The 13,203-nt window shown below is 44.2% G+C and overlaps 1 protein-coding gene across 1 annotated transcript; it reads left to right on the top strand.

The window, feature by feature from the left end:
- Window positions 1-5,087: 5,087 nt before the first annotated feature.
- Window positions 5,088-8,697, top strand: LOC307018374 (uncharacterized protein; the record flags this gene model as incomplete). The annotated part of the gene is made up of 5 exons (XM_079648604.1): window positions 5,088-5,539; window positions 5,651-5,788; window positions 5,876-5,994; window positions 6,365-8,528; window positions 8,672-8,697. The coding sequence occupies exons 1-5, from the start codon at window positions 5,245-5,247 to the stop codon at window positions 8,695-8,697; spliced, it is 2,742 nt and encodes a 913-aa protein (XP_079504730.1). The 5' UTR covers window positions 5,088-5,244.
- Between the last annotated feature and the right edge of the window lie 4,506 nt (window positions 8,698-13,203).

Below are 13,203 nucleotides of genomic sequence, written 5' to 3'. Positions count from 1 at the left end.
CTTGTGTGAACAAGCTTTAAAGGGGTTGCATTTTCGAAAATGTTCAGTCAAATGCAAAGTTCCATCAGGGCCTTTCCTAAAATACTTATCACCTGCTGTGTGAGGGACGCTGGCTTGACTCACCTAGGGATGGGTATCGAGAACTGGTACTAAATCAATACCTGATTGGACGGTATCGGTATACCGTTAAGCCGCTGGACAAACGGTGCTGCTTTCGGTATATGTGTTACGTCTACTTCATTAGTTTAACTTTAAAACATTCTGGTTGGTTGGGAACCCTGTATCCGGTTTGAGACCCCTCTGATTGGCCACTGTAAATGCCACTCGTCATATCTCTCAACAGCGGGGTGGGCGATACCACAAAATCTGGATTCGATCCGATACCAAGTATTTCAGGGCCAGTATAGTCGATACCGATACTTTTTTTTTAATGAAAAGCGTCTTATGTACTTAGGGGAGAGCTGCATGACATGATTTTTGAGCTGAAATCATCATAAATAGACTAAATCTGAATTCATTTTCATGAATAAAGACAGGACAGTTTTTATAGACAAATAAACGTTTTGCGTTTTATGAAAAATAACAATACAAAGTGGCCAGAGTAGCAAACTGTCTTCTTACACACATCACAGTTCGCTAAATTTGAATTGCCAGTTGTGAAATTGCTACACACAACGCTCCTCTTTCTCTCAGCCATCATGCGCGTGTGTGTGTTGCACTCGCTAGTCGCTGGCTGCTGCTCTCCTGCCCTGCTGGCTGCTGTCAGTCAGCTTGATAATCGGTGTACAAGCAGGGAGCGCGCTGCGCGTGCGCGAGTCTCCAGGAGAGGAGGACAACAGTGCAGAGAGAAGAAAAGAGCATAATACTTGTGTTTGTCTGCACATAGTTTTTAGAATAAATTGACGAGTAGAGGAGACGGGGGAAAAAAGTATACAAATATCGATCCTATTGGCTCTAGTATCGATATTTTTTAACGTAATATCGGAAGTATCGATATTTTGGGATCGATCCGCCCACCCCTAGCTCTTATTATTGTTGTGAGACTCCCGCAGGCATGGCGGACAGGGCGAAGATATCGAAGGTCTGGGTGCAATTTAAAAAATGAAGTGGCGAAGGTGCAATCTATGTACTTAATTAGTTGCTTGTAAAGGGGGTAACACAAGCAACTTAATGAAGCATTTGCAAACGAGACACTCATTGAATCTAAAACGGTGCAGCGTATTTGACTGCCTAAACAATGTGGCTGTGAGCGATACTGCTAGTGCTAATAGTGCTAGCGGGCTTCAGCCGCGCCGTGTGTAATTGTGACCTGAGAGAAAGCTCGCAGGTTAGCTGCTGCGCATGGGTAATATGTGTTTACCTGAGTGCAGTCTTGCAGGCACATTGCCTTGTCTTTTTTGTATTTATTAACACTGACAGTGTATTATGTGACCTCCTACACCTATAATAATTTGGCCTTTCATTGAATGCTTTATACACCAGTTAAACTTACAGATGTCATTGTGAATTGGAAAACTGCATTTAAATGTTAAAGGTCAACGTTTCAATGTATGGTTCAGCAATTGTTGGTCGTTTACTAGGAATTGACATATTTTAAGCTCAAATACTTTGTTCTATTTTTAAACCTTCAGACACATTTTGACGTGTTTCAGTTCAGCACATCATTTATTTTGTGATGATTTAAAAGTAAAATCCAGAATAATATACGTACTCGCCTTTATCTTTTTGCAATCTTAGCCTTTTTACCAATTTCTTCATATCACAGTTTTGCATGTCACTGTAGGACAATGTTTTAAGGATCTCTTGTCGAGCTAGGTTGTCAGTTTGAAATGTTTGGATGAAGATGTAACTGATTTACAAATGTTAAAAAGAATGCCTCTTTTCATCATCTGTCTGAGGGAAAACCCCAAAAAGCATGATAGGGCGAGCCAGGCCCCTTTAAGTTATTTTATTTATTTGTGTCTACTTCTGAGAATCTAATGTATAAGTTATACAGTTATTTCTGCAGGAAAATTACAATAAAATGACTGTTTAATCTTCACATCTTGTATTGATGTCTATAATTGTGAGCACCAATTTATTGAAAAGTATCGATAAGAGTATCGAAAAATACCAATACCGATAAAATCCTAACGATACCCATCCCTACTCTGCTGTGTGAGGGACGCTGGCTTCACTCATTACATACACCAACTCTGAAATGGAGCATTTACAACTTTGGGCAGTTCTGCATATCAAAACAATGAACCTTCAGCATTTGTCTCTTTTTGGTTTTGTAAACTGGAGTAAGTATTACTAAATATTTGGTCAACCAAGGTCATAAGTGTTCAAACTATAAATGTAGATGTTATATTATAAAAGTAGCCTTCATACAACTAAAAATGACTTAACAGGTGAGATCCTTAATTATTCAAGTGAAATGTCAACAATGATAGAAGCAAAACCTTTTATCCTACAGGGTGTCCTTAACACCTGTGTATTGTTTCTTTCAAAGTATGGAACAAACCACGAAACGACTTCTCTGGTCCAAGTCAGGCTGGGACACTGATGCATGTTCACCATCCCGTTACCGTCTGATTGACTTTCCTTGATGTGAAGATAAATATGTTGTCTTATAAATAAGGGAAAGCATTGTTATACATAATTATTGTAGATTAACAAATCAAAATAGTCAGACTCTTGTCTTGCATTCATTGGTTTATCGAAATAAAAATTATACATTACACAAAATTATGATGAACCAAGAATCGGGGGATATTTTTATTTGAACTCTGAAAGGACTTAATGGGCCTTGCATTCTCAAGTTTGTGCTAAGTTGTTTGTATACTTTTGAATACAACTTGTATACCGCTTCGTGAATAAAGATTTGGGGGAAATAATTAATTTCTCGTTTTTTCCCCTTTCCTGTCAAGTTGGGGAAAATAACAATGGGGAATGTCTTATATTAAGAATACTTGAGGTGAAAACATCTTTTAAATATAATAGATTAGCAATTGAGGATGTGTACACATTCCATGTTTTCTTTCCATTGTCTTTGGATATACTGCTCTTCTTGTTTTTTATCCTCACAAGTTCACAACCCTTTAATCTACATTTAAAGTATTGGAGCAATATAGAAAATACGTTTTTCTATTTTATAAGGGTCCTAATTACATCAGAGTTGTATTTAGTCTACTGTTATTTAAACATGATAGTAATTATTAAGAAGCTTATCGTAAAAATAATTTTATATTGAAAGATATTTTCCCTCTTCAGTAGGCTAAGTCAAAGAAAAACCCTGAAATGTGACCAGAGTTGTGTTACTTCTATGTTTGGCCATCAACAATTATATTAGCCATGCCCAAATACATACTGTTTTGTTATGTCTCTATCATTCTTGTGACTTCATTTTGCTTCAGCTGCTTCTGGTAGTCCCTAAAACCAACCAAGGTGTTTGCGAGACAGCGTAAACAGAGGCTTTTTTGTATTTGGAAGAACACTTTTTGTCATCTCTGTAGGTTGAACAGTTTGTATATCGAGCCTTCCCAGCGGTAGCCCACAGGCTCTGGAACGACCTGCCCCACCATGTCAAATTGTCGCCCACCCTCCAAACTTTGAAGTCTCGCCTAAAGATCCAACTCTTTTCCCTCGCTTTCGAGTCAGTCTGAGCAATGTTTTATCGATTTTTATGCTTTTATTGTATGTCCATAGCCTTTATGTACCGTGTATTAATTCTTATGTGTACCTTTTATCCTTTTATCTTTTCTTATGTGTGCCTTTCATCTATTATTGTAATAGTATATTTTATTTGAAACCAACGTTGCTAGTGAACTGCGAGCGCCGGAACCTCACAGCGGAGGAGAAACTGTGGAGCGCTTACACCAATAGCGCCTCTGAAGCGCATAAAGGTGCGCCGCATTTGCGCTTCAATGCCATGCCATCTACCCACACTACCTTTGTGATTTACGTATTGGGCACCCCCAATCTACATGATCTTCTTCTTCTTCTTCTCTTGCTTTTGGCGGATTGCAAACAACTTAAAAGGTGCATACCGCCACCTACTGTTCATGAGTATGCATCATCACATCATTCCAACTCATTAACCTATGTTCTAATCAAAATAAAATAAAAATTAATTAATAAAACCATTAAATAAATAAAACAAAACAAAACAAATCTATGTTCTTTCCTTACCTAATGTTAAATTCTTTTTCCTACCCCAGTTTCACTCAAAAATTTAAACAGTGCCTTTCTGGTAGCTTTTACTCCCTCTCAATCTACATGATCAATACACAGGGCTTACTTCTTCTTCTTCTTCTCTTTTTTAATGGCGGGTCGCAAACAGCTTTTGGTTGCATACCGCCACCTACTGTACACGAGTGTGTATCATCATGTCAGTCCTCTAACAAACCAGCATATCAAAAAGAAAACCATAAAATTAAATAAAATAAAATAAATAAAACAAAACAAAAAACAAATCATCCATGGTCTACTGTTAAATTCTTTTCCCTATCCCAGTTTCCCTCAAAAAGGTGAACAGTGCTTTTCTGATAGCTCTTACTCCTTCTCCTTCTGTTCCCAGAATACCCGATACATTCCACTCCCTCTCTGCCTCTAAAACTGTATCCCTTAATTTCCCTCTTTCAACTCTATAGGTGACACAATGTAATAAAATATGTTCCACATTTTCCCTAACTCCACAGTTCCCACACTTGTCACTGTCACTTTTCCCCATGACATACAGCGTACCATTTAATGCAGTGTGATTTAGTCTGAGCCTAGCTATCATTACTTCCTCCCTTCTGTTTCTTTCTTTATAAATATTCATTGTAATTGTCTTTTGCACTTGATGGTATTCTTTGCCTTTCTGGTCTTTCTCCCACCTTTTCTGCCAGATCTCCATCCCTTTCTTCTTAATAACTGCTTTTCCTTCTCCTTTTCCAAGTTGAACCAGGGCTTACTTTGTAGACGTTAGACAAGTCTTAACGAGGCCCACCTGTTGCAAGCTAATTGAACACAGGTGCAAGCATTAGCTGAGGCTGCACCTGCCTTGTTGATTGGCTGCCTTGTGGTAGTATGTGCCAGTATTAAAAGCCCTGTCTCATGCTTCAATGCCAAGTGCTCTCCACCCGCAGTGAGTTTGATTTTACAGAATGGGAATCCTATGAGCACCTATCAAAGCTGTATTGGTCGTCACAGCACCTGCTGATGCTCAAATAGTTGCGGCAAAGAAAGTTATCTCATCTCCTCACATTTCCAGCAGTCATGTGCAACAGGATGATACGCAAGAGAAAAGGCGCTGGTGTTTACCTGGCTGCAGCTGTTATTCTGACGTGTTATTTTGCGCAAACTATAGACTGTTATCGTCTGAAGAAAACAGAAAGACGAGAAGGGAGAAAAGAAGCCGATACAACAAATGGGTTCCAAGAGGGGACAATTGTTTTCGGGAGAGCTTTTGAAAAAGGGTCAGGACTTGATTCTCAAGTCACAGGCGGGACCAATAAGTCATCCTCAAACGCTTATGAGGAGGATGAAGGTGCTTATCAAGCAGACTCTGCAGGTAAAAATATTTTGATTACGTATTGAAGGGTTTGTTGTTTTGCTTGAATTATTTTTGCTTCTCTTTAAAGTACAAACTATTGAAGAAAAAAAAAATTATATTCGCCTTCAGGCTGGATGAGCCCAACACAAGTCGCCAGTCCCAAAGACTTGTCATGGATGAGCATGTCGCCCTCACTGCAGTGTGGTTCGGGCCAGTTGAAGTTCAGAGCGGTGGGATCAGGAACTTCACAATTTGCAGTAGAGCAGGGTACATTTAATAGCCATAATATCCTAAATGTAGACTTGATTTATCTCTACCAATGATATATAAACACTGAACCTTTTTACCCCACAGGAAATGCACCTCCAATGCCTCTGTCCCAGGTCCCGTCTACCTGTGGCTACAGCATGCAGAGGAACTCGCATGCACTTGTCATGTTGGTTCCCTATGATGGCTGCAACATGGTTCAAGAGGTAATTTGAAACTGATTTAAAGAGTGAGGAAGTGAGTCTAAAAAAAAAAGATGGCTAGTGCTGTGAATTGTTATAGTTATGAATGGTGTAACAAGAGCCAAAGAAATAAAATGTTTAATCTGCATCATATTGATCTCAAGCGGGAAAAAAAATTCAGCTTTTCAAATGAGCGTTGTCTTTTGCTTGCTTTCAAATTGACTGATTAATGAGGTTTTTTGGCTGGGGACCGACATTCAAATATGTTGCACCATGATGATCTATTTAGAAGATATAGCTTGAGATTAATCTTTTGCCTTGTACAGTCGGATTGTAACATTGACAGGTTTGTGTGATTCCTTGCTGTTTCTAATTTTATGTTTTTCTCCCAAAGGCTGGAAGTTATGTGCTCCCGATGCGTTGGCAAGGAATTCCAGTATCTCTCTGGTGTTCCAAACCTGCCGCACCTCCTGCCGCACCTAATGCTTCCAAAACGAGTTCCCCCAATTCCCCTGTAGCTCAGATGCCTCAAAACCCTGAGATGCCTCAGATGCCTCAAAACCCTGAGATGCCTCAATTCCCGGAAATGCCTCAGATGCCTCAAAGCCCTCAATTGCCTCAGATGCCTCAGATGCCTCGGATGCCTCAATTGCCTGATATGCCTCAAAGCCCTCAGATGCCTCAAAGCCCTCAGATGCCTCAAAGCCCTCAGATGCCTCAATTCCATCAGATGCCTCAATTCCATCAGATGCCTCAAAGCCCTCAGATGCCCCAAAGCCCTCAGATGCCTGATATGCCTCAAAGCCCTCAGATGCCTCAAAACCCTCAGATGCCTCAAAGCCCTCAGATGCCTCAAAGCCCTCAGATGCCTCAAAGCCCTCAGATGCCTCAAAGCCCTCAGATGCCTCAGATTCCTCAGATGCCTCAGATGCCTCAGATGCCTCAGATGCCTCAGATTCCTCAGATTCCTCAGATTCCTCAAAGCCCTCAAAGCCCTCAGATGCCTCAGAAGCTTCAAAGCTCTCTGATGCCTCAAAGCCCTCAGATGCCTCAATTCCCTGAGATACCTCAAATGCCTCAAAGCCCTCAAATGCCTCAAAGCCCTCAGATGCCTTTATTCCCTCAGATGTCTCAAAGCCCTCAGATGCCTCAATACCCTCAGATGCCTCAATACCCTCAGATGCCTCAATACCCTCAGATGCCTCAATACCCTCAGATGCCTCAAAGCCCTCAGATGCCTCAAAGCCCTCAGATGCCTCAAAGCCCTCAGATGCCTCAAAGCCCTCAGATGCCTCAAAGCCCTCAGATGCCTCAAAGCCCTCAGATGCCTCAAAGCCCTCAGATGCCTCAAAGCCCTCAGATGCCTCAAAGCCCTCAGATGCCTCAAAGCCCTCAGATGCCTCAAAGCCCTCAGATGCCTCAAAGCCCTCAGATGCCTCAATTCCCTCAGATGCCTCAAAGCCCTCAGATGCCTCAAAGCCCTCAGATGCCTCAAAGCCCTCAGATGCCTCAAAGCCCTCAGATGCCTCAAAGCCCTCAGATGCCTCAAAGCCCTCAATACACTCAGATGCCTCAATTCCCTCAGATGCCTCAATTCCCTCAGATGCCTCAATTCCCTCAGATGCCTCAATTCCCTCAGATGCCTCAAAGCCCTCAGATGCCTCAAAGCCCTCAGATGCTTCAAAGCCCTGAGATGCCTCAGATGCCTCAAAGCCCTCTGATGCCTCAGAAGCCTCAATTCCCTGAGATGCCTCAAAACCCTGAAAACAATCAGATGCCTCAATTCCCTGAGATACCTCAAATGCCTCAATTCCCTGAGATACCTCAAATGCCTCAATTCCCTGAGATACCTCAAATGCCTCAATTCCCTGAGATACCTCAAAACCCTGAAAACAATCAGATGCCTCAATTCCCTGAGATGCCTCAAAACCCTGAAAACAATCAGATGCCTCAATTCCCTGAGATGCCTCAAAACCCTGAAAACAATCAGATGCCTCAATTCCCTGAGATACCTCAAATGCCTCAGATGCCTTCATTCCCTCAGATGCCTTCATTCCCTCAGATGCCTCAATTCCCTGAGATGCCTCAAAACCCTGAAAACAATCAGATGCCTCAATTCCCTGAGATGCCTCAATACCCTCAGATGCCTCAATACCCTCAGATGCCTCAATACCCTCAGATGCCTCAATACCCTCAGATGCCTCAATACCCTCAGATGCCTCAAAGCCCTCAGATGCCTCAAAGCCCTCAGATGCCTCAGATGCCTCAAAGCCCTCAGATGCCTCAAAGCCCTCAGATGCCTCAGAAGCTTCAAAGCCCTCAGCTGCCTCAATTCCCTCAGAAGCCTCAATTCCCTCAGAAGCCTCAAAGCCCTCAGATGCCTAAATTCCCTGAGATGCCTCAATTCCCTCAGAAGCCTCAATTCCCTCAGATGCCTCAAAGCCCTCAGATGCCTAAATTCCCTGAGATGCCTCAGATGCCTCAATACCCTCAGAAGCCTCAATACCCTCAGATTCCTCAATACCCTCAGATTCCTCAATACCCTCAGATGCCTCAAAGCCCTCAGATGCCTCAAAGCCCTCAGATGCCTCAATACCCTCAGATGCATCAATTCCCTCAGATACCTCAGAAGCTTCAAAGCCCTCATATGCCTCAATACCCTCAGATGCCTCAATACCCTCAGATGCCTCAATACCCTCAGATGCCTCAGAAGCCTCAATTCCCTGAGATGCCTCAGAAGCTTCAAAGCCCTCAGATGCCTAAATTCCCTGAGATGCCTCAAAGCCCTCAGATGCCTAAATTCCCTGAGATGCCTCAGATGCTTCAAAAGCCTCAGATGCCTAAATTCCCTGAGATGCCTCAGAAGCTTCAAAGCCCTCAGATGCCTAAATTCCCTGAGATGCCTCAAAGCCCTCAGATGCCTAAATTCCCTGAGATGCCGCAGATGCTTCAAAAGCCTCAGATGCCTAAATTCCCTGATATGCCTCAAAGCCCTCAGATGCTTCAAAACCCTCAGAAGCCTCAATTCCCTCAATTCCCTCAGATGCCTCAAAGCCCTCTGATGTCTCAGAAGCTTCAAAGCCCTCAGATGCCTAAATTCCCTGAGATGCCTCAGACGCCTCAATTCCCTGAGATGCCTCAGACGCCTCAAAGCCCTCAGATGCCTCAAAGCCCTCAGATGCCTCAAAGCCCTCAGATGCCTCAAAGCCCTCAGATGCCTCAAAGCCCTCAGATGCCTCAAAGCCCTCAGATGCCTCAAAGCCCTCAGATGCCTCAGAAGCCTCAAAGCCCTCAGATGCCTCAGAAGCCTCAATTCCCTCAAAGCCCTCAGATGCCTCAAAGCCCTCAGATGCCTCAAAGCCCTCAGATGCCTCAGAAGCCTCAATTCCCTCAATTCCCTCAGATGCCTCAAAGCCCTCAGATGCCTCAAAGCCCTCAGAAGCCTCAATTCCCTCAATTCCCTCAATTCCCTCAGATGCCTCAGAAGCTTCAAAGCCCTCAGTTGCCTAAATTCCATGAGATGCTTCAAAACCCTCAGAAGCCTCAATTCCCTCAATTCCCTCAGATGCCTCAATTCCCTCAGATGCCTCAAAGCCCTGAGATGTCTCAGATGCCTCAAAGCCCTCAGATGCCTCAAAGCCCTCTGATACCTCAGAAGCCTCAATTCCCTCAGATGCCTCAATTCCCTGAGATGCCTCAGACGCCTCAATTCCCTGAGATCCCTCAGATGCCTCAAAGCCCTCAGATGCCTCAAAGCCCTCAGATGCCTCAAAGCCCTCAGAAGCCTCAATTCCCTCAATTCCCTCAGATGCCTCAATTCCCTCAGATGCCTCAAAGCCCTCAGATGCCTCAAAGCCCTCAGATGCCTCAATTCCCTCAATTCCCTCAGATGCCTCAAAGCCCTCAGATGCCTCAAAGCCCTCAGATGCCTCAATTCCCTCAATGCCCTGAGATGCCTCAAAGCCCTGAGATGCCTCAATACCCTCAGATGCCTCAATACCCTGAAAAGCCTCAAAACCCTCAAAAGCTTCAAAACCCTCAGATGCCTCAAAAGCTTCAAAACCCTCAGATGCCTCAAAGCCCTCTGATGCCTCAGAAGCTTCAAAGCCCTCAGATGCCTCAATTCCCTGAGATGCCTCAGACGCCTCAATTCCCTGAGATCCCTCAGATGCCTCAAAGCCCTCAGATGCCTCAAAGCCCTCAGATGCCTCAAAGCCCTCAGATGCCTCAAAGCCCTCAGATGCCTCAGAAGCCTCAATTCCCTCAATTCCCTCAGATGCCTCAAAGCCCTCAGATGCCTCAAAGCCCTCAGATGCCTCAGAAGCCTCAATTCCCTCAATTCCCTCAGATGCCTCAGAAGCTTCAAAGCCCTCAGTTGCCTAAATTCCCTGAGATGCTTCAAAACCCTCAGAAGCCTCAATTCCCTCAAAACCCTCAGATGCCTCAATTCCCTCAGATGCCTCAATTCCCTCAGATGCCTCAAAGCCCTGAGATGTCTCAGATGCCTCAAAGCCCTCAGATGCCTCAAAGCCCTCTGATACCTCAGAAGCCTCAATTCCCTGAGATGCCTCAGATGCTTCAAAAGCCTCAGATGCCTAAATTCCCTGAGATGCCTCAAAGCCCTCAGATGCTTCAAAACCCTCAGAAGCCTCAATTCCCTCAATTCCCTCAGATGCCTCAAAGCCCTCTGATGCCTCAGAAGCTTCAAAGCCCTCAGATGCCTCAATTCCCTGAGATCCCTCAGATGCCTCAAAGCCCTCAGATGCCTCAAAGCCCTCAGATGCCTCAAAGCCCTCAGATGCCTCAAAGCCCTCAGAAGCCTCAATTCCCTCAATTCCCTCAGATGCCTCAAAGCCCTGAGATGTCTCAGATGCCTCAAAGCCCTCAGATGCCTCAAAGCCCTCTGATACCTCAGAAGCCTCAATTCCCTGAGATGCCTCAGATGCTTCAAAAGCCTCAGATGCCTAAATTCCCTGAGATGCCTCAAAGCCCTCAGATGCTTCAAAACCCTCAGAAGCCTCAATTCCCTCAATTCCCTCAGATGCCTCAAAGCCCTCTGATGCCTCAGAAGCTTCAAAGCCCTCAGATGCCTCAATTCCCTGAGATCCCTCAGATGCCTCAAAGCCCTCAGATGCCTCAAAGCCCTCAGATGCCTCAAAGCCCTCAGATGCCTCAAAGCCCTCAGATGCATCAGAAGCCTCAATTCCCTCAATTCCCTCAGATGCCTCAAAGCCCTCAGATGCCTCAAAGCCCTCAGATGCCTCAGAAGCCTCAGAAGCCTCAATTCCCTCAATTCCCTCAGATGCCTCAAAGCCCTCAGATGCCTCAGAAGCTTCAAAGCCCTCAGTTGCCTCAGATGCCTAAATTCCCTGAGATGCTTCAAAACCCTCAAAACCCTCAGATGCCTCAATTCCCTCAGATGCCTCAATTCCCTCAGATGCCTCAATTCCCTCAGATGCCTCAATTCCCTCAGATGCCTCAAAGCCCTGAGATGTCTCAGATGCCTCAAAGCCCTGAGATGCCTCAAAGCCCTCAGAAGCCTCAATTCCCTCAGAAGCCTCAATTCCCTCAGAAGCCTCAATTCCCTCAGATGCCTCAATTCCCTCAGATGCCTCAAAGCCCTCAGATGCCTCAGAAGCTTCAAAGCCCTCAAAGCCCTCAGATGCCTCAAAGCCCTCAGATGCCTCAAAGCCCTCAGAAGCCTCAATTCCCTCAATTCCCTCAGAAGCCTCAATTCCCTCAATTCCCTCAGATGCTTCAAAACCCTCAGAAGCCTCAAAGCCCTCAGATGCCTCAGAAGCCTCAAAACCTTCAGATGCCTCAAAGCCCTCGGATGCCTCAAAGCCCTGAGATGCCTCAAAGCCCTCAGATGCCTCAATACCCTCAGATGCCTCAATACCCTCAGATGCCTCAATTCCCTGAAAAGCCTCAAAACCCTCAAAAGCTTCAAAACCCTCAGATGCCTCAAAAGCTTCAAAACCCTCAGATGCCTCAAAAATCTCTGATGCCTCAAAACCCTCAGATGCCTCAGAACCCTCAAAACCTTCAGAAGCCTCAATACCCTCCGATGCCTCAAAACCCTAAGATGCCCTAGGCAACGACCACATGGCCTACAACTGCAAAGGCGACTCAAATTCCCAAAATTCCTGCACTGCCACAGATTCCTCAAAACCCTCAGATGCCTCAATACGCTCAGATGCCGTTTCCACAATATATGCCGATGTATCCTCCCCTTAATCCTCCCAAATATCCAGCTACAAAGCCAAAAACTACTGCGGCGACAACACCAACTACAACTAAACCAAAGGCTAAAAATCACTCATCGCAGCTTCCACCATCTATGCCTTACTATCATCTTTACCCTATGATCCCTCCCTATCCCCAATATCCAACCACTCCAGCTACCACTGTGAAACCAGATCCCCCGCCCACTCCGGCACCCCATCCTCCTTTTCATCCCCACGTTCACTTGCCCATACCAATGCTGCCTCCTTTTTCTCCTCCACGCTACCGTACTTAAACATTTCTAATAAAAGTTTTAAACAGACGCTTTCCAGTTTGTGCTTTTGTTAACCTTCAACTACGCAAGAGACTCTTTTTATTCCAGGGTCTTCAAGATGTTTCATTTGGTTTGTGAATGAGTGAACGATGACATTTAATTTAAACGGAAAAGTTGTGCTGACAAATGATTAACTTAAAGTGCACACTTTAAATTACTAAATTTATACATGTAATTAATGTTTGGCATTTGAAGTGTTGTCATAGTGTGGCTTTGTGTCCACATGGTGGCATCATTGCTCGATAGGTTTTGAATTGGAACATTTTGTGTTCACACTAGCTTTCCTTGTGTGAACAAGCTTTAAATGGTTGTTTTTTGAAAATGTATTTCAGTCAAAGGTAAAGTGCCATCATGTCCTTTCCTAAAATACGTAACATCTGCTGTGTGAGGGACGCTGGCTTAACTCATTACATACACCAACTCTGAAATGGAGTATTTACAACTTTGGGCAGTTCTGCATATCAAAACAATGAACCTTCAGGTCTCTTTTTGGTTTTGTAAACGGTAGGTAAGCATTACTAAATATTTGGTCAAACACTAGGTCATAAGTGTTCAAACTACACATGTAGATATTATAAAAGTAGCCTTCATACAACTAAAAATGAAAGGTGAGATCCTTAATTATTCAAGTGAAATGTCAACAATGATAGAAGCAAAACCTTTAATCCTACAGG

The sequence above is a fragment of the Notothenia rossii genome (assembly GCF_949606895.1).
Source record: "Notothenia rossii genome assembly, chromosome: 9".
Classification (NCBI taxonomy): Eukaryota; Metazoa; Chordata; class Actinopteri; order Perciformes; family Nototheniidae; genus Notothenia; species Notothenia rossii.
The sequence above is the reverse complement of the archived record's forward strand: the minus strand, read 5'-3'. Positions and strand labels throughout refer to the sequence as shown.